Consider the following 26,609-nt stretch of genomic DNA (forward strand, 5'->3'; position numbering starts at 1 on the left):
GTTTCTAAAAGCATAGATGATTGACAGAAAATATTTACTATGGCTTCAGAGCTCAGAAGAACCAGAAAAGAATGCTTTCTGCTGGTGGGGACATTTCTTAATCTGCAGAATCATAATTTCAGTTCTGTTGGCAGGAGTTTCCTTGTCAATTCAAAGGTTGAGAGGAGTTCAAACTCTGTGTGTTAATGCACAAATAGAGTAAGCCATATTTGCAGGAAGCCGGATGACTCTGGCTGTGGTGGAAAAACAGATTGTGTACATGAAAGCCCCACAGCTCACATGACATTTTTCTTGGACAAAATAAACAAGCTCTCATCAAACTCTGTGATACCCTGTAATATAGCCCTGAACACTTTTTCACATAAATATATTGCAAATAACTCCTCTAGGAAAAACCATCTGCTTTAAAGATGAGTAATGGAAAGGAACAAATACAGGATATATGCACAAATATCACAAAAACAAAAGGTAAAAGAAAGACTAAAAGTGCAGCACACTCATCAGTAGATGACCATTGGAACATCATTGACCATGAATCAAAAAATGTAAGAAAAAATTGCCTTTATGAAGAAAGAGATAAAAAAGCACAAAGGACCTAAATCAAGGGGGAAATTGAAAGGACAAATGAGTTTATACGGCTATGTGTCTCTAAAAAAGAGCCTGGAGGTTATCAGAGGGGTTACCCTTATGAACCCCTCATCAGAGTCCCAGAGACAGATAAAGTAGATACAATGCCAGGTATTGGTTCTTCTGAGGGCTACAGAGCCCCACAGGTTTTATGGTCATGGCAGATGGAGTTCAGTGCCATGTCAGTTGGCCCTTCTTTGGAGTTGGTGTTTCTGTGTGATGGAGCTGGGCTCAGATGTGATCTCTTTTCACAAGCCTTTTCTGCTACTTTACCAGAATTATAGTTGGTGCTGGGGTTTAAGATATACCCAGGGGTTCTGAATCTCTGGACTGACCATATGATAGCCAGGCCCTGAGCCTCAACAGACTTCGGGTCCTATACTCTGGTTTTTTGGACTTACCACACTCAGCTAACATGGAGTTGAAGAATGTCAACCACCACACCATGGAGCCAAGAGTGCCTACAACTGAAAACAGGAGGATTGCATCCAGCATCCATGTGGAATCCAAGCCCCCTCTTGATATAGATGTGGAATGGACACAACAAATCCAAGGTCCACAGGATGGAGGCATAGAATATGGATTAGAGTGGACTTACTGATATTCTATTCATGAACTATTGTGGTTAGTAATCGAGAAAATGTGGCATTGGTGTGGAAAAAGTGGCCATGGTGGCTGCTGGGTGTGGGGAATGGGAGGAAGAGATGAGATGTGGAGGCGTTTTCGGGACTTGGAGTTGTTCTGGGTGGTGCTGCAGGGACAATTGCCGGACATTGTATGTCCTCCCATGGCCCACTGGATGGAATGTGGGAGAGTGTGGGCTATGGTGTGGACCACAGGCCATGGGGTGCAGCAATGCCCAGAGATGTACTCACCAAATGCAATGGATGTGTCATGATGATGGGGGAGAGTGTTACTGTGGGGGGAGTGGTGGGGTGGGGGCAGTGGGGGTGAATGGGGACCTCATATTTTTTGAATGTAATATTTTTTTTTAAAATGAAAAAATTGAGTAGAATTTGGAAAAAAAAAAAAAAAAGAAATAGGCCTGCAGCAATGAAGTAAAAATTTAAAGAAAGCTTATGGAGAATGGAAGCATTTGAAACAAAGTTTCAGGGATACAGACAACGGGAATGAGAAAATGAGCAAAATCTGATGGACATAAGGAAAGAGATAAAAAGAATCAGAGGAGAAATATAGATGCTAGACAAAGGAGAGCCAAAATACACAAAATTGGAATACTCAATGAAGAATACAAAAATGATAGAAGAGGGCAAATATAAATAGATATATTTCAGAAATGAAATAAATGCTGAATTTACAAATTTAAAGGAAAGCCATGCATGGATGTGAGGGGTGGAAATAACCAAGAGTGATACACAAACATGTCCTAGTATAGTTACCATACTTTAAAATGTAAAGGAATTCACTAGCCAGCAATAGAAATTGTTGTAGCCTCTTTGTGTTGAAATGTGGCACTATCTTTCAAAATTGCAATTACAAATTTGACCTGGCAATATTATTGCCACATTGTAGTAGCAAAAGATGGAAAAAAAGTTCATCATTAAAGTCTTGTCAAATGAGGTAGGGTGCATCCCTAAAATGGCCGCCTGCATAGGTGTAAAAAGAATTGAAATGTTCTTCATATACTGGGACAGGAGTGTTGAAATATATCAAGTGAAAAAAATGTCTATAGTATACACCTGCTTGAGTAAAAAGGGAAAACAAAGTGAAATGTTACAAGTATTCACTTGTTCATGCCACAATTATCTCTAGAAGGACTCAAAAGAAACTGAGATGTAGACTTGAATCTCTGGACTGCCCATGTGCCATTTGGGCCCTGAGCCTCAGGAGAGTTGCAACTCCTACTCTGCTTCATTTGACTTACCCAGGTCAGCTAACAGGGAGGTGAAGAAGGTCGACCACAGCACCAGGGAACCAAGAGTGCCAACAACTCCAAGCAGGAGAATCACATCCATCAACCATGTGGGATCTAAGCCCCCTTTCATTACAGAGGTGGAGTGGACATTGCCATCCCAGGGTCCACAGGATGGATAAATAAAATATGGATTAGGGTGGACTTACTGATATTTTACTAGAGAACTATTGTGATTAGTAATGAAAGAAACTGTAGCATTGATGTGGAGAAAGTGGCCACGGTAGTTGCTGAGGGCAGGGAGAGGGAAGAAGAGATGAGATGTGGGGGCATTTTTGGGACTTGGAGTTGTCCTAAATGATATTGCAGGGACAGATGCTGGACATTATATATCCTGCCACAACCCACTGAATGGACTGGGGGAGAGTGTAAACTACAATGTAAACTACTATCCATGTGGTGCAGCAGTGCTCCAAAATGTATTCACCAAATGCAATGAATGTTGCACAATGATGAAAGAGATTGTTGATATGGGAGGAGTGGGGTGAGGGGGGCGTGGGTATATGGGGACCTCATATTTTTTGAATGTAACATTAAAAAAAATAAAGATAAAAAAAAGAAACAGATTTCTTCTCAGAAGATTTCTTCTCACTAGTGTACATGACTGGGAAAGAGACTTTGCAATGTCACACCTTCTGGACCTTTTGCATTTTGAGCCATGTGAATATTTTACCTCTTCCAAAAATTAAACAACAACAAGAAAAAAACTTGCACAATGTATCCTATAGGAAAGTGATAGGGTAATCACATTGTGTTGGAGTGTTGTTTGGATTTTTCTGGGTTCCCATGAGGTTACGCCATTTAGCTCATGTTGCTGTGATCTGATGACACATTACCTGGGGTTACCTGAGGGAATCATTTCCTCCTGATCCAAAGAAAGTTACCATGTCATCTGGACAGAGCACACAGCCCCGGATGCACCTGCTCTCCCTGGCCTCTCTTCTTCCAGCACAGCTCTTCCTTTCTGGCTCTGCATCTTCAAGCTTCCCTGTCTCCAGCATCTTACCTGCATGTCACCTTGGGCCATAAGGATGGCGAAGCTGCTCAGGTGGGTGCAGCGGCAGGTGGTGCTGCCATCCGTGGTGCCCAGCATCTGGCAGCCTGTGGTGGCCCAGTGACCACATCCATCCTGGCTGTGCTCCCAGAAGGCACAGACCACCTCCTGCCCTGGCCTGGGGGTCCCCTAGAGTAGGAACAGGGCGTAGGTGGCTTGGGAAGGGCTGACAGTCCTGGGGAGGTGATGCGCCCCCGGGGCCACCCCCAAACCCCAATGCTGAGCTGAGCGGCAGGGCCATGCTGGAGATGCCCCCACTCACCCCACCCCACCAGGACTCACGTCGTGGGCGAAATTGAAGGTGACCGGGGAGCTGAGGTTCTTGGTGACCTTGTGCCCCAGAAAGGCAGAGATGACGCTTGAGAGCAGGATGGGGGGGCGTGCCTGTGGCCAGACCTGGAGGGGCTCATGCAGAGGCTGCTTCCCCGGCTCCCGGACCAGGGCAGCCTCAGCGAGCAACTTCCCTGGAGTGGACACCAGGCCCACCACGGAAGGACCTGGGGGACGAGGCCACGCCTACTGTCTCGGGGTCCCCTCCAGAGACTCTTCCTCCTCAGGGGCTCCCCTCCTGGCCTCAGTCGCCCCACTTCCCTGTACTTTTGGGTGCCCTGTGGTCACATGCGGGTGGCTTGTCCCCTGTGGGTGCTGTGCATGTCCCTCCCCCTTCTCAGCGCTACCTGAGTCACCAGGTTCCTGAGCCACGTCCGGGTCCAGCAGCAGCTGTGCCTTTGCCAGCTTCAAGGTCACATTGTCACCTCCTCCCTTCTGCACCAGGAGGGACAGTTCTATGAGGTGTGGGAGCGATGGAGGGGTGAGGAGAGATAGGTTAATATCATGCCAGGAATAGGGTTATGCAAAACTAGCATTGAACATATTTTATTTACAATGTGGGCAAAACACACCTAATGCAAACCATGGATCAAATTAAAAAAAAATTTTTAACACTTTTTAAAATTAAGGCTAATAGAGCACAAAGAACATTACATTAAAAAACAAGAGGTTTCCATATAACCCACTCTCCATCACCCCACCCCCAACATTTTTGTAAATTGCATTTTTTTTGAAGATATATACATGAAAAAACATAACAGGTTCCCGTATACCCCCCACCTCCCCACCCCACTCGCCATGGATCAAAGTTAAGGTAATATTTTAATATTCTTTCATCAAGTGTTACAAAGCTGCCACAGTAATGCAAAGTGTCAGCAATAGGGCGGTAGATGAGGGCATCGTGTTTTTTGCATGACCTTTCTGTAAGACTTCACCTTTTCTATTAAGGAAATTACAATAACTAAAAAACCCCCAATATTATGTAAGTGAAAGAAACCAGACACAAAGTACTACCTATTGCATGATTCCATTTACATAAAATGTAAATATAAATACATTTATAGAGATGGAATTAGATTACTGGGTGAGTAGGCCTGGGGAAGAGTGGAGGGATTGAGAGGTGACTGTTAAAGGTATGAGGTGTTTCTTTTTTGGAGTAAAGAAAATGTTCTAAACTTGATTGTGATGATGAATGCAAAATCTGTGTTGATACTAAAAGCCATTGATGGAACACATTTGATGGGATGGATTGTATGGTTTATCTCAATAAATTGCTTTTATTGAACCTGTAGTTGGCTCTGCAGTTGGTAGGTATACCTCCAAGAGACTGGAATTTCTGGACTGTCCGTGTGCCAGCTGGACCCTGAGCCTCAGTGGAGTTGCAGCACCTAGTCTCCAGGTCATTGGACCTCACCTGTGCCAGGGCCAGGGGCTCACCTGTGCCTGCAGGAGCCGATGCGTTCAGTGGCCCATAGGGCAGGGCCTTGCTCATGCCTCTCAGGACGTCCTCCAGGCCAGCGAGCAGGTGAGCGGCCACGCAGTGCTGCTGTGAACGGGGCAGGCTCTCCAGGTCCCCGGGGGTCTCCAACAGGCCTCCCACGTCCTGTATGAGGCCCTGGGGGCAAATGGGACAGGGCTCAGAGACCAGACCCGGGGACCGTGTCTCGGGGGGGTAAAGGGCGCACCGCATCATCCCTGGGGGGTCCTTGCCCCTGGACCCCTGCACCTAGGAGAGCAGCCCTAATCAGGAGCTGCGAGAACGACATAAAGCAGAGTCCACGAGCAGCTCCAGGGAGGCCCTTAGTGAGGGCACCTGGCTGGCTGGGGGCCCGTCTTACCTGGGGGCCTGCTCCTCCACCCCCCGGCCAGGGCCCCTGGACAAAGCTGCCTGGCCACTCGCCTCCCCCAGCTCTTACCTTGATGGTGCTCTGGGCTGTGGTTGGTTTGAAGTCCCTGAGCAGGGTCTGGACTTTGTCAAAGAAGCCGGAGAGTGTCTGGGGGAGGGAGAAGATGGGCATTAGAGCACACAGCTGAGGAGGGGTCCCGGGGCACAGGGGCATCTGCAGAGGTGGTTCACCTGCTGGGGCCACTCACCTGGCTGCTGATTCCAGGGGGCGGGGCCCAGGGAGGGATGGAGGACTCTGCAGGGACAGGAAGGTGCTTCATTAGGTGGGAAGGGGTGAGTGCGTGTGTCTGTGTGTCTATGTGGCCGGGGCGGGGTCGGGGGTCAGGTGAGCAACGCACCTGTACAGACGGTGGTATTCTGGTTATTCAGGCACCCCGGTTTGGGCACCCAGCCTCGGCGGCAGCGGCACACGTAGGCACCAATGGTGTTGACGCAGTAGGTGGACTCGTGGCACCGATGCTTCCCGGAGCTGCACTCGTCCTCATCTGCGGACACAGGAGGAGAGGGTCAGGCCCCGTCCAGCCAGCTCAGGCCCCCTCCTCTGTGTGCCCCGCGCCCCTTCTTCCTGGCTGGGGGAGACGCCCCGTGGTGATCCGCATTCCAGAGAATGGACACGGCGGGGATTGTGGGAAGTCACAGGTGAGCCCCTGCAGATGCTCAGGTGTGAAAGTACTGAAACCCCTTCCTCCGGCTGGAAATAGGCTGCTACAGGGGTCCCCAGGCAGCCCCCGGCCCTCAGCTCCTTCCCTGCACCCCAGATCTTTGCACATCCAGCCTGGCTCGGCGGGGGCCTCCAGCTGCGGCTTGGGTGGAGCGGGTGCCCTCACACGTGGGCTATTGATGAGGGAGGGTGGGCTCTGAGCTCTGCACCTTCGCACACGGTGGTGTTTGGGCCATGGGGAGACCCCGGCGCTGGCTTCCAGCCGGGTCGGCAGCGGCACTGGTAGCCCCCCACTTTGTTAAGGCAGTGGGCGGAGCTGTGGCACGGGGTTCGCTCCGAGGTGCATTCGTTCACGTCTGGGGACAAAGTCAGAGGTCAGAGGCCCCGCCCCCGCCTGGCTCAGGCCTCCCCAGCTCACCTCACCACTTCCCACTTCTCACTGCCGGTGCCCTGGATGGAATTGTTGTTGCAAGAGCTGCCACCAGGTGACCTTCCACTTATTCTAAAAGCAACACACAGTGGCCTCCCGGGAGGACGGGAAAGGCAGGGACCATCGTCTCTGGTTTACAGGAGGTGAAACAGTCCGGGAGGGAAACTGAGTCACAGGAGCTGCACCTCCTACCCACGAATCCTCACTGGCTTCTTCCCTAGCCCTGCTCGAGACTCCCCTGCTCAGAACCGGAAGTGGCTCCTTCTACTCTGGGGGCGAGGCCGGGGTGGGTGGTCTCAGAGGCAGGAGCTCTGCCAGGGAGCCGAGTTCCAGAAGGGCCTGCGCCTCCCGGCCCCGTGCAGGGCCCTTGCTGGGAGGCGAGTCCTCGTCCCTCCTCCTCGGGCGGCGCGCCCTGTCCGGCCTCCAGGGGCCTCTACCTGTGCACAGGCTCGGGTCCCCCGGGTCTCGCCGAAAGCCAGGCAGGCACTGGCAGGTGTAGCCTCCCCGGGTGTTGGTGCAGAGGCCTCGCCCCCTGCAGATTCTGGGGTCCTGCTGACATTCGTCCAGCTCGGCAGGGGGAAGGGGAGGGGATGGACACCTGCGGGTGTGGGCAGCTTGTCCTGGCGTGGGAGACTTTGGAGGACTCCGCTCTCTCCTCCCTGTGAGTGGGAGCCACTCCTAATTCACGGGAGGCATCCTGTGGGGCCCAGATGCTCTGGGGCCTGGGAGAATGTCGGAGGCGAGGAGCAGGGACAGAGGCCCCAGTGCCCATCAGGTCCCATGTGCCGTGTCCTCAGGCATGGCCCGGGCCGGAGTGGGGTAAGGCCATGGCATGGGGGGTCCTCAGGCTCGGGCTGGATGGAGCCCCTCACTGAGCAGGCGCAGGCCCTGCTCCACCCAGCACTGCTCTCTCCCCTCCACACATCTCGAGGTCCTCAGGGCAGCTCTCCAACCTCTCCACTGCTCATCTCTCTGCCCTGGTCTGTTTCTAAAAATGGCAACATGCTTCCTCCCTAACCACCCTCCTTTCCATGCGAGGGGCTCATGAGAGCCTCCCCGGGACACAGAGGGTACCCATGACCACCATGGGCAGTTGCTCAGGTTGTCCACTGCACCAGGGTCCCCAGCCAAGGTGGCCAAGAGGGCTGAAAACCAGCTATGCCCCTGTTCCCCAGAGCTGTCTTCCACTGGGAGGAAAGGGGCTTCCTCCCCATCCTTGCGAGGGCGCTGGCCTCCAGCAAGCCCTGGACGTGTGGGCCCGTGAGGGCCAGCAGTGCCACAGACAGGGCCCCCACTGGGCTCTGCGTGGGTTCCGACTGCCCCAGCCAGCATGCAACCCCCTGCCCTGTCCCTCCTCCCTCTTGCCAGGCAGGCTCGACTGCCCACTGCTCGCACGTGGGGCCAGGAGGGAAGGGCTGGGCCAGGCCGTGGCTCCTCTCTGCAGTAGGGCAGGCCTGCTTGAGCTGCTCACATCCTCACCCCTCTTTTCTCCCTCCTCTCCCCATTCTCTGGACTCTCCACTAACTCCCTCTCCCTGTGTGAGCTGTGGCTCCCACCTGCCCTCTGTCAGCTCCCCTCTGCAGATATCTGAAGCCCCCTCCCCACATCAGCAGCCTCCATGAAGTAGTGAAGGTGTACAAAGGCTGGTGATGCTGGAGGCACAGGCTCTCCTGGGCAGTGGTGGAGCTGGCTGTGTCAGCCCAGGGCATAACCCCAGGAGAGCCTGACCTTGCTGCCTTCCTCTCACTGGGCAGCTCTTTAGAAGGCGCCTACTATGTGCAGGCCTGTTAAAGCGCTTGTCATTTCCTGGACCCTCCCAGGAGGCATCTAGAAGGCATCACTATTATCATTCCCATTTTACAGATGGGTAAACTGAGGCTCAGAGACTTGGAGTGATCTGCCAATGTCACACAGCAAACAGATGATAAAGCCAGGACCTCACCCAGGTTTCCTGGACCTGGAATCCATGTCCTTGGCCCTCAGGCCGCCCTGCCCTCTGTACTGATGGGGCAGATACACCGAACACCTGCCCTGTCTCAGACCCAGCACTGCACGTGTCAGCAGGGCTCTGCTCCCTGGGCTCCACAGGAACGGCTCTGGGGACCCCAAAACCTGATGGAGAGGAATCGGCAGGATGTTGGGTGTTTGTTACCTTGACACCTGTTCTCACTCTCATTCCTGAACGTTTTTCCCCCTGAAGGGAGCATGTAGCCTGCGCTGCACTCGCACTCGTAGCTCCCCTCCACGTTCTTGCATGATGCCATCTTCCCACAGGACACTGTCATGGGCGGCACACACTCGTTGATGTCTGGAACACAACAGGGGAAAGGGTCACCTGCTGTAGATGTGATTCCTTCATGATGGAGCCTCCAGCCTCCAACTTGACCCCCCAGCATGGGGTCGGACACTGTTCTGTCTTATGAAAAGACTTAGATTAATTAATCAGTGATTTATTAATCAATCGGTGTCTTTTTTCTATTTTATTTAATTTTTAAAATTTTATTTCTTTGAAGATACATAGATCATAAAAATGTTACATTAAGAAATATAAGAGGTTAGCATATACCCCGCGCTTCCCCCATTCCTCCCACATCACCAACCTCTTTCATCATTGAGGTGCATTCATTGCATTTGATGAATACATATTGGAGCACTGCTGCACCGCATGGGTTATAGTTTACACTCTCCCCAGTACATGCAGTGGCTTATGGCACTCTATATAATGTGCAGCATCAGTCCCTGCAATATCATATAGAACAAATCCAAGTCCTGAAAATGCCCACACATCACACCTCTTTTCCCCTCTCCCTGCCCTCAGCAACTACCATGGCCACTGTAGCCACATCAATGATACAATTTCTTCCATTGCTAGAGTCACAGTAGTTCTATAGTAGAATACAGGTAAGTCCACTCTAGTCCATAATTTATTCTTCCATCCTGTGGACCCTGGGTTGGTGATGTCCACTCCACCCTAAATCGAGAGGAGACTTAGACCCCACATGGCTGATGGATGTGATTCTCCTGCTTGCAATTGTAGGCACTCTCGGTTCCCTGGTATCGTGGTCGACCATTTTCACTTCACTGTTAGCTGACCTGAGTAAGTCCAACAAACTGGAGAGCAGTGTTGCAACTCTGCTGAGGCTCAGGGCCCAGCTGACACATGGACAATCCAGAGATTCATGTCTCCTGAATATATACCAAACCCAAGGCCAACCAGAGGTTGAGTAAAAGTGACATAAGAGGCATGTGTAGAAAGGTCAATCTGAGTCCAACTCCATCACACTCAGGAACACAAATTCCAAAGTAGGGCTCACTGACAAGTCACTGAACTCCAGAGCCATCTGCCATGACCACAGAACCTATGTTTCTCCATAACCCTCAGGAGCACCAGTACCTAGGGTTGTATCTACTTTAGTTGTCTCTGGAATCCTGCTGAGGTGTGCATAAGCATGACCAATTTGATGACCTCCTGAATCTTTTTTGAAGACTCTTAGACATATAAATGCTTGCCTTTTTTTTTTTTTTTATCATTTCCCCCTTTTATTCGAGGTCTTTTTCTATTGAATCACCAGTTAGTGATTTGTAGTAATCCCTCAGTGCCAGGGAGGCTCATCCCCAGGATTCATGTCCCATGCTAGGGGGAAGGTAATGCACTTACAGGCTGAGTTTGGCTTAGAGAGTGGCCTCATTTGAGCAACCTGGGGGCTCTCAAGAGGTAACTCTTAGGCACTCTTCAGGTCTAGGCCTAATTGAAATTTCAGACATACAGGCTCATGAGCATAGTCATCATCAAAACTACAATGAGATACCATCTTATTCCCATAAGACTAGCAGCTATCAAAAAAATCAGAAGACTACAAGTGCTGGAGAGGATGTGGAGGAATGGGAACACTCATCCACCGCTAGTGGGAATGCAGAAGGATCCAGTCTGGAGGACAGTTTGGTGGTTTCTCAAAAAAACTAGCTATAGATTTGCCATATGACTCAGCAATTCCACTGCTGGGTATATACCCAGAAGACCTGAAAACAAGGACACAAACTGATATATGCACACCCATGTTCATAGCAGCATTATTCACTATTGCCAAAAATCAGTGTCTTTTATGAAGATTAGACCTGCTAAGTGCATGGCTGAGGTTGGACTGTGGCTGTGGACTGTGGATGGTGGCTGGAGCCAGCCATTCCTGAAGGTCCCTTAATCAGCTCATCTCAGCCCTCTGGCTGGCACCCCAGATTTGGACACAGTGGGCAAATGCCAAGCTGGGGAGTGAATGGGCAACTCTGCATCCCCTTCCAAGTCCTTACACAGCAAGCTGAGGCACAGGGTATAGCCTCCAAACCAACTCTTTGCTCTGTGGGGCTGGAGGCAGCCACTCTGAAGGCTTGCTGACCAGTCTCCCTTCATTATGCTCTCTGGCTGGGCCCATGGACAGTTAGAGTCAGACACCATAATTGTGCCAAGTTGGGCCAAGAGGAGGTCTGGAGCCCCCTCCCCAGTCCTAAAGGGGTTGATGGAGGTTTAGAGTCAGGGCATCGTGGAAACTGATAGCCGTGCTAGATGCTGAGGCAGAGGGTGGAGTTGAGCTGTCCAAACCAACACATCTAAGGCCTGAGGATAAAGCCTGGTGGTCCAGGGCCGCCTTTTTGCCCAGGGGGGCCCACACACAGCCCCACCCCCATGGACCAGGCCCTAGCCCAGCCCCAATGTCATGCACAGAGTGGGGGTGGGGGTGGAAGAAAGGCCATTTTGAGATGACCCCACTGAAGAAAAATGTTTTGGGCGCAGCATATTTCTAAGGTTGTCTGCTGTCTCCCCACCCCCTTCCTCCTGGCTCAGGGAACTCCCCCACCTCTTATCTGAGCAAGTCATGGGTGAGAAATGACAAGGCAGCAGGATGTGGTCACAGCTGTAAGTCGTGGAGAAGCTTCAACTTATCTCTCCCTGATTGCTAAATCGAGAGGAGAGAAAGCAGGCACCAGTTTCCCTTCAAGCAGCTCAGAGCAGAGTGTAGATGCCATTGACTAAATAGAACAACAGCTAAGACCATTAACACAGGAAAGAATCAAAATTCAGGGATGAGGCAAAACCATAGAGATGGTAAAAAAAAAAGTCATCAGTTGCTAGGGGTTTAGGGCAGAGAGCGGAGCAGGGCGGACTTTTAGGTCAGTGAATTGTTTCTGCATGCTGCTCTATTCGTGGATACATGACATTTTGTTTTTGTCAAAACCCACAGAACTAGAAGTGTGTAACACAGAGTGAAACCCAATGTAACCTATAGACTTTCGTTACTAGTAATGTATCAATGTTGGTTCCACAATCTTAACAAATTTACCTCATTAATGCAAGATGTTAACAATGGGGAAAACTATATGTTAGAGGGAGGGGAAGTTTCTTAGGGGAACTCTCTCTGAATTTCTTTTTGTAAATCTGAAATTGCTTTAAAAATTTCATTATTCCCACTGAATGGACTGAGAGAGAGTGTAAAGTACAACATAAACTATAATCCATGCTGTGTAGCTGTGCTCCAAAATGTACTCATGAAATGCAAAGAAGGCACCACACTAATGAAAGAAGTGTCAATGTGGGAGGAGTGGGGGTTGTGGGGAGTGGGGTATATGGGAACCTCATATATTTTAATGTAACATTTTGTGTCATCTATGTATCTTTTAAAAAAAGATAAAAAAACAAAAAAGTTTGTTATTAAGTGTCATTGCTTGGGGGCACATGGTTGGGAGGGAGTTCTCCAGGGCATGTATATAGGATATATAAATATGTTTGGATATTCATTGGGTATTATCATGGTAGGTAGAATTACACACAACTGAGGGAGCGCTGAGTTCCTAGTTGGGGGAGCTGTTTGCATTCCCCAATGGAACAGTAACAACCCCCCAAGTACAAAGGCAAAGACCAGTGAAGAAGGATGGTCAAATGATGGGCCCTTGATAATGATAACTATGCTTATGAGCCTGTGTGCTTGAGAATTCAAACAGGCCTTGAGCTGCAGGATACCTAAGAGTTACCTCCTGAGAGCCTCCATGTTGCTTAAATGTAGCCACTTTCTAAGGCAAACTCAGCATGTAAATGAATTACATTCCCCCCAGCGTGGGACATGACTCCCAGCAATGAGCCTCCCTGGTGCTGAGGGAATAATACAAAGCATCAGCTGATGAGGCAACCAGAAAAAGACCTTAAATAAAAGGGGGAAATGATAATGGCAAATGAGTTTATATGGCTAGGAGACTTCAAAATGATTTGGGAGGTCATCAGAGGGGTCATGATTATGCACACCTTAGGAGGATCTCAGAGATAGCCAAAATTGATACAACTACAGGAAGTGATGTGTTGGAAACTGAGGCACAGTGGCCTCACAAGGAGAGATGTCCTGTCTCTATGCTAGTGCTGTCTCCATTGCTACACTTGCAACCTAAGGAATGTGGTAATTAAGAGTTCCTGCAAATGGGATGAAGCTGTTAAAGGCTGAAAGAAAAGATGAGCACATACTTTTTGTAGTGAATAGAACACTTAGACTTTGTTCCTTGAGATAAGATTTTTTAAAATTCCTTGGACTATGGGTAATGCTGATAGTTAATACATGTTGCTGCTTAATGTCACGTATGTTTTATGTTTATGCTTATTGGCACATAGGCTATGTTTACCTGCTTCTTGGCACATACACTGGGGTATATAAAGAGCCCCTTGTAAACAATAAAGTTGTCTGAGGAGTTATTACTCGCAGACCCCCTGATCCCAGCTCTCTTTCTTTTTCTCTTGCTCATTCTTTCTCTTTGTTTCCTTCTCCCTTTTTCTCTTTCTTTCATTCCCGATACCCTTTGGGTCCAAATCTCTGACATCTGGTGCCCCAACGTGGGGCCCGAAGAAGTTAGTGAGTCTTCCAAATCAGTATTGGGAACCATGGAAAAGACCTCATTGAAGGTTGTGTGATGTCCAAAGTAGTGTGACTTGAGTCTTCTTTTAAGTAAGTAACATTTTCTGCGAAGTCATCAGGGTAATGGGTAATCAAATGGGATGTGTGGAAACATATTCGCCTTAGAAACTTTACCGAAAGTTAGTGGGGTGCCTGTAAAAAGTTGTGAGTTAAAAGAATTGTTTGCATTAATACAAAAGCATTGTTGCTGGCTTCAGCCTTGGGGGCATAATGTTTTAAATTTGAAACAGTGGAAATGTGTAATGAAAGCTTTATGAAGAGTATATCAAAAAAAGGGAATTCATTCCATTATCAATATGGGCCTTATGCCACCAGGTAGCATCAGCTTTAGATCCTTTACAGTCTGAAGAAGGAGAGAAAGATGCAATTACTATATTTTCTAAGCCTGTAAGTAAATTTGAAATGAAAGAAAGTAAATTGGAACAAGAACAGGAGCTTGAGGTGCTCAATATAGTCTTACAGAGGAGTAATCAAAAAATGTGTGTTAATGGTCTAAATTGTTAAATAAGAGCTTAGCTACATTTATGCTGCTCAAGTTATCTTAACTGATTGCAGATAACTAGTAAAAATGTTTCCAAGCACAAGCTTGCATGTTATAGGCAACATGGATTCCAGAAGAAATCTTAAAAAGTACAATCTAAGATGTGATATAACAGAGAACTTAAAAGCAGCTATACCAAGAAAGTAAGAATTATGAGGCAATGGTAAACTGTATGTTTCTGTTAATGTGTTGTAATTGTTTTGTGTTTGTCTGTTTGTTCAATGTCAGTGTATATTTTGATAGCTCTGGATGGTGATATAAATTAATAAGTAAAAATTTTTAAAAGAGCTCTATTCAAATGGCCAAAAATTAAATAAGTGCTTATATTAATTCTTAAGTTTAAATGTTAATAAGATCTCTACAATGATAAAAATTTTAAATCTTGATTAACAAAATTACTATGAGTCTTCATAAAAAGTTGTTCTTGCCTAGATTGAAATGAATAGTTTATTTTTCTTCACAGGATAAATTGAAGATTGTAAAACTTAAACGAATATTAAAGGTTAAAAGTTTGTGGGAATGCTGACTGAAATTTAATAAGTTTTTTCTAAAAGGTGTGTTTTGTCCTAAAGTAGGATTGCTAATTTTCATAAACTCTTGGAACTTAAATGTATGTGGCAAGTTGTAGAAGGTATTGTGGTAACTTTAAGTAAGGGAATGTGTTCTGTGAAGGTAAAATCTGTCTTAAAATAATATAATTATGTCTGCATGATTATAAATAATTATAAAACGTTTAATGAAGCATTGTCTAAATTAAGGTATTTAAATGGCTAATTCCAAAAAGTCATTATTAAACAAAAACTGAATTGATAATAATAAAAAAAGGTAATTTTATAACAGGAAAACTTGTTGGTGGGCAGCCTCCCCTGCCAGCTTGCTTTTAGGGGACTGTTTCTGGTATTGCATGCTACTAAGTATTTAAAGGGAAGAAAAGTTCATTATTTTAACAAGCTTGTTTAGTATTGATGGCAATTACATGTTGTAAGAAGTTTGCCTGGTAACTTAGTATGTGGGATATATAGAATGTGTTTTTATTATTAAAAATAATAGTAATAATTTTGTCCTAAGATAAAATGATTGATTATTAGGGAAGAGTAGAGTGTGGGGCAAAACCTGAATGAATACTGAAAGTGTAGAAGGTTCATGGAAAAGAAATTTTTATGACTAAAGTTAAATAAAATTTGATGGATCTATCTATACAGTTTTAAAAGGTTTAGTACCAAGTAGTATACTAATGCAAAGATAAAAGCTTTGTCCTTTTTCAAAGTCTCTCAAGTCATTAGACTGTTTTAGTAAGTTTCCTGAATAATCATCATACAAAGAAAGTCTGTTTTATCAAAATAGCTTCTTGTGCTTTAACCTCATCATTTCCTCAGTGTTTGAAGAAGAAAGGGTCTTATCTCTTTTAAAGGAACATAATGTTTAAACCTGCTTTCTAAAAATCAAATCCTGAAAAGTAGCTTTTTATTCCGAACTAATTACAAGAGATTTGTTCTTTTACCTTGAAAGAAAAATTAAAGTAACAGTTAAGTTCATTTAGTATGCTATAACTTAAGTAGAGAGTGCTTAAAAGTGTTACAAAATTAACAAGATTTTTTAACCCCTGTTAATTAAAGTTGTATGAGTAAGAGTTTCAAATGAGTACTTAAGAATGTATAAATTTACCAATATTTCAACACAATATTAAACAGAAGTACAATGTGATTACTTATGGTTTTAATTATTATAAAAAGGTATGTGTCACAGAAACAACCTCTTATCATAAATTAAAATAATACTGTAGTATGCAGCAGTCCCAAATACTGCTAGTTTGTTGCAAAAAATTAATATCCAACTATGTCATTCTCACTTTGTTTTGAAACATGCTAAGACTTTCTTTAGTATTTCCTTAGGCAAGTCAAGCCAGCCTGCATTCTCCTACCTGTAGAAAAGTCAACAATGGACTTTTACAGTGCTTCCCCAAGGCTGTGTTCATAGCCCAACCATCTGTCCTGGCATGGTGATAATAATCTAGCTGCACAGAAAAAAATTGGTGGCTGAAACTCTCCTGATGACATTATAAAACCAGTAATCCTTTTTTCAGAATGAAAAGAAACATCAGAGACACTATCTTATCTTAAGAGCCTGAACTAAGCAAACAATTGGGACAGGCTGCAGGATCCCTGCTGCTCTATCAAATTCTTCAATAATGTTTAGTTCAGTAAAACAAAACTATAGATTGCTGTAATTGATAAAGTACAATGTTTTCTCATGTTAATGTAGTTTGCAATATTGTTGGAATACTAAAAATCTTTCATCCCTCATTTAGCTCAAATATGAAAACCATTGTATGTATTATTTGGGAAAAGTCCTTCATGGAAGTAGGAAAACCTCCAGCAAGCTGCTTTTAATAATAATAAAAGGAAGGTAAATTGTGGACATTACTTAACCTATGAATTGGATGCAGCAAGCACCAATATTGGCTTTGGGTGGAGTTTGTGGCAAAGGCAAAATTCTAAACAAGTACCCCTTGGGTTTTAATCACAATTTTGAAAAAAGGCCAAAAGCAAAATATAAAAAAGTAATTGTGTGCAGCATGGGAAGCCCTGTCAAAAGTGAAAGATGTAACCCAATAGTGTCTGGTCACTCTAAAGACTGCCATCCCTATCCAGGGGTAGATTGCAAATACTAAAAACAAGACAGAAATGATGACTATTGTAAATCACCCTCAAATTATGAAAAAACATCTGGGATACCTGCTAGTAGTAACAGGTGACTGTCATGTCCCTGCCCACTCCACGAACATCCCTTTTAGGACTGTTGATGCAAATGCCTTTGCGAAGGTCCAGGGCCCTACCACTGAAACCTGAGAAAAGGCAGAGTGGCTCCTCCAGAAAGGAAAACATCAAAGTATGTTGCAGGATGAAGAAACAATAGCGATGGCCAGAAGAAGAAAAAAAAAGGCATCTGAATACCTGTGAGAATGATGCAGATTTGGCAGTCATCTTCTGAAAGTCAATTATTGCTACATGACAATTCTTCAAGTGGACTAAATGCTTTATTGGACTGCTTATTATAAGCATGTTGGGACTGATTGGAATCATTACAGCTACTGCTACTGCTATGGTAGCTTTATGTGAAAGTACAAACTCAACAATACGTGCAAGACTGGCATAAAAATGCTAGTGATGGGAAATGGACTTGGCCCAGTGGTTAGGGCATCCGTCTACCACATGGGAGGTCCGCGGTTCAAACCCCAGGCCTCCTTGACCCGTGTGGAGCTGGCCCATGCGCAGTGCTGATGCACACAAGGAGTGCCACCCCACGCAGGGGTGTCCCCCACATAGGGAAGCCTCACACGCAAGGAGTGTGTCCTGTAAGGAGAGCCGCCCAGCGCGAAAGAGAGTGCAGCCTGCCCAGGAATGGTGCTGCCCACACTTCCCGTGCCACTGATGACAACAGAAGTGGACAAAGAAACAAGACGCAGCACATAGAGAATAGACAACCGGGGGGGGGGGTAATTAAAAATAAATAAATAAATCTTTAAAAAAAACAAAAACAAACAAACAAACAAACAAAAAATGCTAGTGATTTGTGGCATAGCCAAGAGCACATTGATGAACAGTTAAATAATTGGGTTAATGAGTTAGAATCTGCTGTTTTGCATATTGGAGATCATTGTATAATTTAAACTTGTTAAGGGGATTGAAATATGATTGGAATGAAAGCAAATTTTGTATTACTCCTCTTGCCTATAATTCATCTGATATAGTATGGAAAAAAATTAAGAATCATTTGCTAGGCTATAAAAGTAATATCTCTGGAAATAATTGAATTACAAAGGAAAATATTAGAAATGTCTCAAAATCAAATTCATGTAGCCAATGAAAAGGATATTTTCTCAGATATGATTTCACATATTACAAAATTTAACCCAGTTAATTGGTGGAAATCACAACATTTCCTGTCAGCTTTAAGAATAGGGCTAATCATATTTGTTCTGTTGCTCATGATTCTTGCCTGTGCCAGACAGTGCTTGCAAAGAAAATTGCAAAGCATAACAGCTATGGGACATGCAAATAATCTGGTGCTAGCAAAAGAACTTCAATAATTTCCCCAAGTTGAAGAGCTTGGCTGGTAGTCAATGATGGGTAAGACTCTCAGAAGAGGGCAACCTAAGATAGGCATGGTCACCTCGACTAAAACAAAAAGGGGGCAATGTTGGAAACTGAGGCACAGTGGCCTCACAAGGAGAGATGTGCTGTCTCTATGCTAGTGCTGTCTCCATGGCTATGCTTGCAACCTAAGGAATGTGGTAATTAAGACTTCCCACAAATGGGATGAAGCTGTTAAAGGCTGAAAGAAAAGATGAACACATACCTTTTTTAGTGAATAGAATACTTAGACTTCGTTCCTTGAGATAAAATTTTAAAAAATTCCTTAGACTATGGGTAATGCTGATAGTTAATGTGTGTTGCTGCTTGATGTCACTGGTTGATGTCATATATGCTATGTGTTTATATTTATTGCACATAGGCTACATATGCCTGCTTCTTGTCACATACACTGGGGTATATAGAGAGCCTCTTGTAAACAATAAAGTTGTCTGAGGAATCATTACTCACAGACTCCCTGATCCCAGCTCTCTCATTCTTTCTCTTTGTTTCCCTCTCCCTTTTCTCTTTCTTTCATTCCTGATACCCTTCAGGTCCAAATCTTCAAAAGTGATGCTACTGGGGGCTATTGGGACAACCAGGTCCCTTGGTCATGGCAGATGATTCTGCAATCCAGTACCTTGCCAGTGGGCCCAACTTTGGAATTTGTGCTTCTGAATGTGAGGGAGTTGGACTCTGATGTGACCTCTCTACACATGCCTCTTCCTTCACTTTTACAGAACCTGTGGTTGGCCCTGGCATTGGTGTATGCTCAGGAGACTTGAATTTCTGGACTGTCCATGTGCCAGCTGGGCCCTAAGCCTCAGGAGTGTTGTAACATCTCCTCTCCAGTTCATTGGACTTACCTAGATCTGTCAGGGAGACGAGAATGGTCAACCACCTCACCAGAAAACTGAGAGTCTAAAACTTCAAGCAAGAAAATCACAACCAGCAACCATGTGAGATCGAAGCCCCCTCTTGATTTAGAGGTGGAGTGGGCATAGTCATCCCAGGGTCCACAAGATGGAGGAATAAAATATGGATTAGAATGGACTTACTGGTATTCTACTATAGAACGATTATGACTATTAATGGAAGAAATTGTATCAGTGATGTGGAGACAGTGGCCACAGTAGTTGTTGAGGGTAGGGAGAAGGAAGAAGAGGTGTGATATAGGGGCATTTTTGGGACTTTTGGAGTTGTCCTGAATGATATTGCAGGGATACATGATGGACATTATATATCCTGCCATAATCAACTGAAATGGACTGGAGGAGACTGTAAACTACAATGTAAATTTTAATCCATGTGGTGTAGTAGTGCTCCAAAATGTATTCATCAAATGCAATGATTGTGCCATACTGACGAAAAAGGTTGCTGATGTGGAAGGAGTGGAGGAGAGGCAAGTTAGATATATGGAAACTTCTTATATTTTTTAATATTATCTTTTGCATGATCTATATATCTTTAAAAAATTGCTAATAAAAAGTCATTATGGTAGGAGTTGCAAGTCTGCTGAGGCTCAGGGCCTGACTGTCACATGGACAGTCCAGAGATTCAGGTCTCCTGAGTATACGCCAATCCCAGCACCAACCACAGGTCCAGTAAAAGTAACAGAAGAGGCATGTGTAGAAAGGTCATGTCTGAGTCCAACTCCATCATGCTCAGGAACACAAACTCCAAAGTAGCACCAACTGACATGGCACTAAACCCAGAGCCATCTGCCACTACCATAGAACTTGTGGGTCTCTGTAGCCCCCAAGAGAACCAGTATGTGGTCTTCTATCTACTTTGGGCTGTCTCTGGGACCCTGCTGAGGTGTGCATAAGCATTACCCCACTGATGACCTCTCGTCTCTTTTTTGGAGACTCATAGCCATATAAATTCATTTGTCCTTTCCATTTCCCCCTTATATCCAAAATCATAAAGCAGTTTTTAACACCTGATACTACATGTAGTCTGAGATATTCTGCTGATCTGAGTTGATCCCTTTATTCAAGGTCTTATTCTAGTTACATTATCAGCTGATGCTTGGTAGTAATCCCTCAGCACCAGGGAGGCACATCCCTGGGTGTCACATCCTATGCTGGAGGGAAGGTAATGCATCTACATGCTGAATTTGGCTTAGAGAGTGGCAACATTTCAGCAATATGGAAGCTCCCAGGAGGTAACTCTTAGGCACACTGCAGCTCTAGGCCTAAATCATATTTCAGGTGCACAGGCTCAAAATCATAGCCATCAGTATCAAGGGCTCAAAATTGTACCATCCTTCTTTATTGGTCTTTGCCATTGCACTTGGGGGATTGTTGCTGTTCCATTGGGGAATGTGATAGAGCTCCCCTGGGTAGGAAATCAGCACTCCCTCAGTTGTTGTTTTTAGCTGAAACCACTATGAAAATATCTAAACTGTTTTGATAATTTTTAAATTTTATTTTATTTTTATTTATTTAATTCCCCTCCCCTCCCCCGGTTGTCTGTTCTTGGTGTCTATTTGCTGCGTCTTGTTTCTTTGTCCGCTTCTGTTGTTAGCGGCATGGCAAGTGTGGGCGGTGCCATTCCTTGGCAGGCTGCTCCCTCCTTCGCGCTGGGCGGCTCTCCCCATGGGCGCACTCCTTGCGCGTGGGGCTCCCCTACACGGGGGACACCCCTGTGTAGCACGGCACTCCTTGCGCGCATCAGCACTGCACATGGGCCAGCTCCACACGGGTCAAGGAGGCCCGGGGCTTGAACCGCGGACCTCCCATGTGGTAGACGGACGCCCTAACCACTGGGCCAAAGTCCGTTTCCCTCTAAACTGTTTTGTACCCTGTGTACATGCCCTGGAAAACTCCCTCCCAACCATGTGCCCCATATCAATAACACCCCACATCAGTGTTCCTCCCCTGCCATAGTTGAACCTCTCTGTGTTCCAAAACTTCTTTAAAAATGAAGCCTAATATATTGCCTGGTTCCATTAATAGTGAAATGGAATATAGTAATGGGTTTAAAGGTTAGATATAGAATACACACTACCCTGGTCAGCTAACATGGAGGTGAAGGCCAACCACCACACCAGGGAGCCAAGAGTGACTACAACTGCAAACAGAATTGCATCTATCATCCATGTGCAATCTAAACCCCCTCTTGATATAGAGGGGGAGTAAACATAATCACCCCAGGGTCCACAAGATGGAGGAATAAAGTATGGATTAGAGTGGACTTACTGATGTTCTACTATGGAATTATTGTGATTAGTAATGGAAGAAATTGTAGCATTGATGTGGAGAAAGTGGCCATGGTAGCTGCTGAGAGTAGGGAGGATGAAGAAGAGATATGATGTGGGGGCATTTTCAGACTTGGAGTTGTCCTGGGTGGTACTGCAGGGACAGATGCTGGACATTGTATGTCCTGCCATGGCCCACTGGGTGGACTGGGGGAGAGTGTAAGCTACAATATAAACCATTATTCACGTGGTGCAGCAGTGCTCCAAAATATATTCACCAAATGCATTGAAAGTCCCATAATGATGAAGGAGGTTGTTGATGTAGGAGGAGTGGGGTGAGGGGGTGGGGGTATATGGGGCCACATATTTTTTGAATGTAATATTTAAAAAAAAAAGAAGGAACAAATGATTATGTAAAAAGAATCTCTTTCAGCTTGTATATCTAGAGTAGTTTATATATATATATATACACACACACACACGTATATATAGAAAAGAGTTAGAAACATTTCACCCTATACCTTCTGCTCCTGGGTCCAAAGGCTTTCAGAACCTAAAGGACTCACAGGTTGATGATGGCTCAGGACAGGTGTCTGATCTCTTCCTGATTGTAATTCTCCTCTCTGCTCTGGCAGATATCCCTCCTAAGACCCCTGATCAGGGCTGTGTGCATCGACACTTGGACAGCACAAGAAAGGGAGTATGGGATCTCTGTTGGATCCATGTCAGCCCCACCTGGGCAGTGGGGTTTCCCACATGCTGCCCTCAGCCTGAGGTCATGGCTGAGATCTGTTCTCAAGGTTGACCGATGAGGTAGAGTCAGGTGGGTGATAGCTGGTAATGAGGTGCATGGATGGGGAGGGCATGGCAGTGGAAATTCCCTACCTAGACAAGTGTCACACAGAAAGGAGCTTGGACCCAGTCCTGTTTGCAGCAGCAACTTCCCTCCAGGTTCACCCATGTTGAAATCCCCAATTGGACATGAAATGGCAACACACAAAATACACCTTTAGGAATATTCTAGGGCCACAGATGATGTGGGCAGTGGCAACACTTTTTACAGATTAAATCTAACTTTTTTCCAAATTTTAAATAGTGCAGGAACATCAAGACTGTAAAGAAATTATAAAACATGAAAACAATGAAAATCACTCATAATTCCACCATACACAAGATTGTAAAACATTTGGGGTGTCTTTTTCTTATCCTTTCAAGCATATTAGGAATATCTTCCTTTATCAATAAATACAAATGTAAGATTTTTTTTTTAAAATAGGAGGAGTATTTGCTCATGTAAAAGTGAAATAATTTCCTTTTACTGTTGAAGAATAAACCCCCTTCATTTTAGACCTGGATCTAGATTCTGCCATCCTACTTGTTTTTAGATCTTGGACAAGCCTCTCAATCTCTTTGAGTCCACATGTGATCATTTGAAAACTGATGCTGACCTTCCTTTCCTCATGGAATTTCTGTGAGGGTCTCATGAGGCACATTTATGATGTCCTAGGTGAGCATCAACTACTGTGCAACATGAGATGAGAAACCACTGTCGTGAGCTTGGCAGGAGCTCCCGGCGAGCTTGAGCTGGTGGGAGAGTCCTGGGCCTCAAAGCCCCGGGGATTTCTCTTTTCTTGCTATTTCTACTACTTGTCCTCTTTTGCTCGCACAAGGAAAATAATAATACTGGCAGTAAAAATGATAATTGTTTCTGTATGTTGACAATTTATTCTGTACCTGTCCTTTACACAGATAAACTTTAAATCTCCATGAGGGGCAGCTGCAATGATTATCCCCTATTCACAGATAAGCAAATGTGGACAAAGAGAGGTGACATAATCTCCTCAAGGTCAGGGCCAGTCCATGGTCGAGCCTGGCCATGAACCCAATAGACCAGCAACATCTCAGTTCTCCACATGACGCCCCTTGATCAGGAAACCTGACTGCCTAATTCCATCACACTTCCCTGCCCTGTCTTCTCTGTCTATCCGCAAAGTATGGGGAACTCCACATCTCTACTGTACCCCTCCCTGCCCTGGGCATCTGTACCTTCACAGGGCTCCTCAAAGCTGCTGCTGATCTCCCCAGACAGGGAGGTGAATCCTGGATGACAGCGACAGGCGGTGGCACTGACACATGTGGAGTGCTGGGAGCACCATGGAGCACAGGGCGCTGTGGGAAGACCCAAGGACTGGAGGATGCCCACTGCCCACTGGGGACCAGAGAGCAGAGTGGGGGGAGGGAGTGTGGTTGCTATTAGAAGTTCAGGGGACTCTCTAGGTGTTTGGGTGGGAAAGGACAGTTTCTATGATCCTCAGAGGAAGAGTGTCCCTGAGCCTTAGAGACATATTCAGCCCCCCGCCCCATCCCACACTTCCTGTGCCCAGGATTCACTCCCCAGCTTAAGTGACTAATGAGGGTTGGTGCACAAACTCACCTGTAGGCTTCTGGGCTGCGGCTCCCAATGACAATAGCAGGAGCACAGAGAGCCCTGGAGCAGAACAATAGACACATGAAAGAGGAGACACAAGCTCCAACTGCAGCTGCTCATATTTTCATAAAAACCAGGAAATAAATGGCAATCAAGCAGACCAACATGTAAGGACCACCTACTAGATTCCTTGTCTTATCCTAAGCATGGAGGAAAATAAAGACTCATCAGAATCAAGCTGACCTGGCTGATAGCAATTTTCAACAATAATGTTCTTATCCTTCATATTATTCCACAACCCACACAGACTTCAGACTTCAGACTTCATGACAAAGTTCTGATGTTTTTCTTAGCACAATCAAATTTTGAGTGAGTCTGGTTTCCTAATCTAGCAAACATAGATTAGGTGGTAAAATGAGAAATCCCTTAGTAAGTCCCCAAGTTTGCCCTAGGAATCGATTTCACCAACTCCTCCTTTGAGAACATAATATGAACTTAATAACATCCTTCTTGAATTCTCTTCCCTGCTCTCTATTGTACATATAGTGGGAAAACCAGCTAGGAATCAAGCCAAGGACAGGTCAGGTCGCAATCAGGATAGATAGCACCCAGATAGCTTTCATCATCCATCACCATTGTCATGCTGCTCCCTACCTGGTAGAAGTCTTCGAGATCCCCTTCTCCAGGCACAGAGCCTTGCAAGCCCAGCCATGGAGAACGTTGTGATCTTGTTTGTGAGAGTTCAGAAGACTTCCTGTTTTAAGTATGTTTGGCTTCCTTGATGAACCAACTTTGGAAACTGCTTGTCTGCTATTCACTTCCCCCAACCTAAGTGTTAAACAACTTCTCAGAAATCATAGTACTAGTTGTTTTTTTCGCACGTATTTTAATAAGTTACAAAATTTATTTACATTTGCAAAATGTACTCCAATCTCTTCCTATATATATGAATCTTTCTGTATTTGCAATAATGACCTTGATGATCATCCTGTTCTGCACTTCATCTCTCTGATTTGTTATTATTTTTCTTTTATTTAATTTTTAAAAAATTTATTGCAATGTACCACTCATACATAAACATACATAAACAATAAATGTATAATTGTTGTGAACTTACAAAATAAACATATATAACCTCAAACATATATAATATCTCACCCTACCACCAAAAACTTGCATTGTTTTTAAACCTATTTAACTAATGATTAGAGAGCATTGTCAAAATATTACTACTAAACAAAGTATTTTTCCCCTAACCAATCTAATTATCATCTTTATATAATTTGTATATGAACATAGATAAATAATTAAGTGTATAATTTTTGTCTTTATTCATTTTTTAAATATTGTATTAAAAAAATATGAGGTCCCCATATAACCTTCATCCCCCTCACCCCACTACTCCCCCCATAGCAACATTCTCCTCCATCATCATGAGACATTCATTGCATTTGGTGAACACATCTCTGAGCATTGCTGCACCTCATGGTCAATGGTCCACATCATAGCCCACACTCTCCGATGTTCCATCCAGTGGGCCATGGGAGGACATACAATGTCTGGTAATTGTCCCTGCAGCACCACCCAGGACAACTCCAAGTCCTGAAAATGCCTCCACATCTCATCTCTTCCTCCCATTTCCCACACCCAGCAGCCACCATGGCCACTTTCTCCACACCAATGCCACATTTTCTTTGATTACTAATCACAATAGTTCATGAATAGAATATCAGTAAGTCCACTGTAATCCATATTCTATTCCTCCATCCTGTGGACCTTGGATTGGTTGTGTCCATTCCACATCTATGTCAAGAGGGGGCTTAGATTCCACATGGATGCTGGATGCCATCCTCCTGCTTTCAGTTGTAACTACTCTTGGCTCCATGGTGTGGTGGTTGACCTTCTTCAACTCCACTTTAGCTGAGTGGGGTAAGTCCAATAAACCAGAGTGTAGGAGCTTAAGTCTGTTGAGGTTCAGGGTCTGGCTATCATATGGTCAGTCCAGAGATTCAGATCCCCCAGGTATATCTTAAGCCCCAGCACCAACTATAATTCTGGTTAAGCAACAGGAAAGGCTTGTGAAAAGAGATCACATCTGAGTCCAGCTCCATCACACAGAAACACCAACTCCAAAGAAGGGCCAAATGGCATGACACCGTACTCCATTTGCCATGACCATAAAACCTGTGGGTCTCTGTAGCCCTCAGAAGAACCAATACCTGCGGTTGTATCTATGTTATCTGTCTCTGGGATTCTGCTCAAGTGTGCATAAGGGCAACCCCTCTGATAACTTCCTGTTTCTTTTTTAGAGACTCATAGACATATAAACTCATTTGTCCTTTCCACTTCCCCCTTGATTTAGGTCAAAAAGCATTTTTAACTCCTGTTAGTATATGTAGACTGAAATATTCTGCTGG

General features: G+C 45.2%; 1 protein-coding gene across 1 annotated transcript in view; it reads right to left on the bottom strand.

Moving 5' to 3' along the window:
- LOC101429006 (adhesion G protein-coupled receptor E2) overlaps positions 1-24,941 on the bottom strand; it is a 35,692-nt gene extending 10,751 nt beyond the window's left edge. Inside the window, exons 1-14 of the mRNA XM_071212771.1 lie at positions 24,847-24,941; positions 24,199-24,252; positions 23,811-23,933; positions 9,094-9,249; positions 7,865-7,866; positions 7,379-7,508; positions 6,721-6,867; positions 6,189-6,335; positions 6,039-6,085; positions 5,861-5,938; positions 5,382-5,559; positions 4,292-4,399; positions 3,897-4,111; positions 3,567-3,743 (exon numbers count right to left, since the gene is read on the bottom strand). Coding sequence (XP_071068872.1) covers positions 3,567-3,743; positions 3,897-4,111; positions 4,292-4,399; positions 5,382-5,559; positions 5,861-5,938; positions 6,039-6,085; positions 6,189-6,335; positions 6,721-6,867; positions 7,379-7,508; positions 7,865-7,866; positions 9,094-9,249; positions 23,811-23,933; positions 24,199-24,252; positions 24,847-24,904 — 1,620 coding nt within the window. The 5' untranslated portion in view covers positions 24,905-24,941. The remainder of the gene's footprint in view (positions 1-3,566; positions 3,744-3,896; positions 4,112-4,291; positions 4,400-5,381; positions 5,560-5,860; positions 5,939-6,038; positions 6,086-6,188; positions 6,336-6,720; positions 6,868-7,378; positions 7,509-7,864; positions 7,867-9,093; positions 9,250-23,810; positions 23,934-24,198; positions 24,253-24,846) is intronic.
- Positions 24,942-26,609: the final 1,668 nt, after the last annotated feature.

Source organism: Dasypus novemcinctus, chromosome 30 (assembly GCF_030445035.2).
Source record: "Dasypus novemcinctus isolate mDasNov1 chromosome 30, mDasNov1.1.hap2, whole genome shotgun sequence".
Lineage (NCBI taxonomy): Eukaryota > Metazoa > Chordata > Mammalia > Cingulata > Dasypodidae > Dasypus > Dasypus novemcinctus.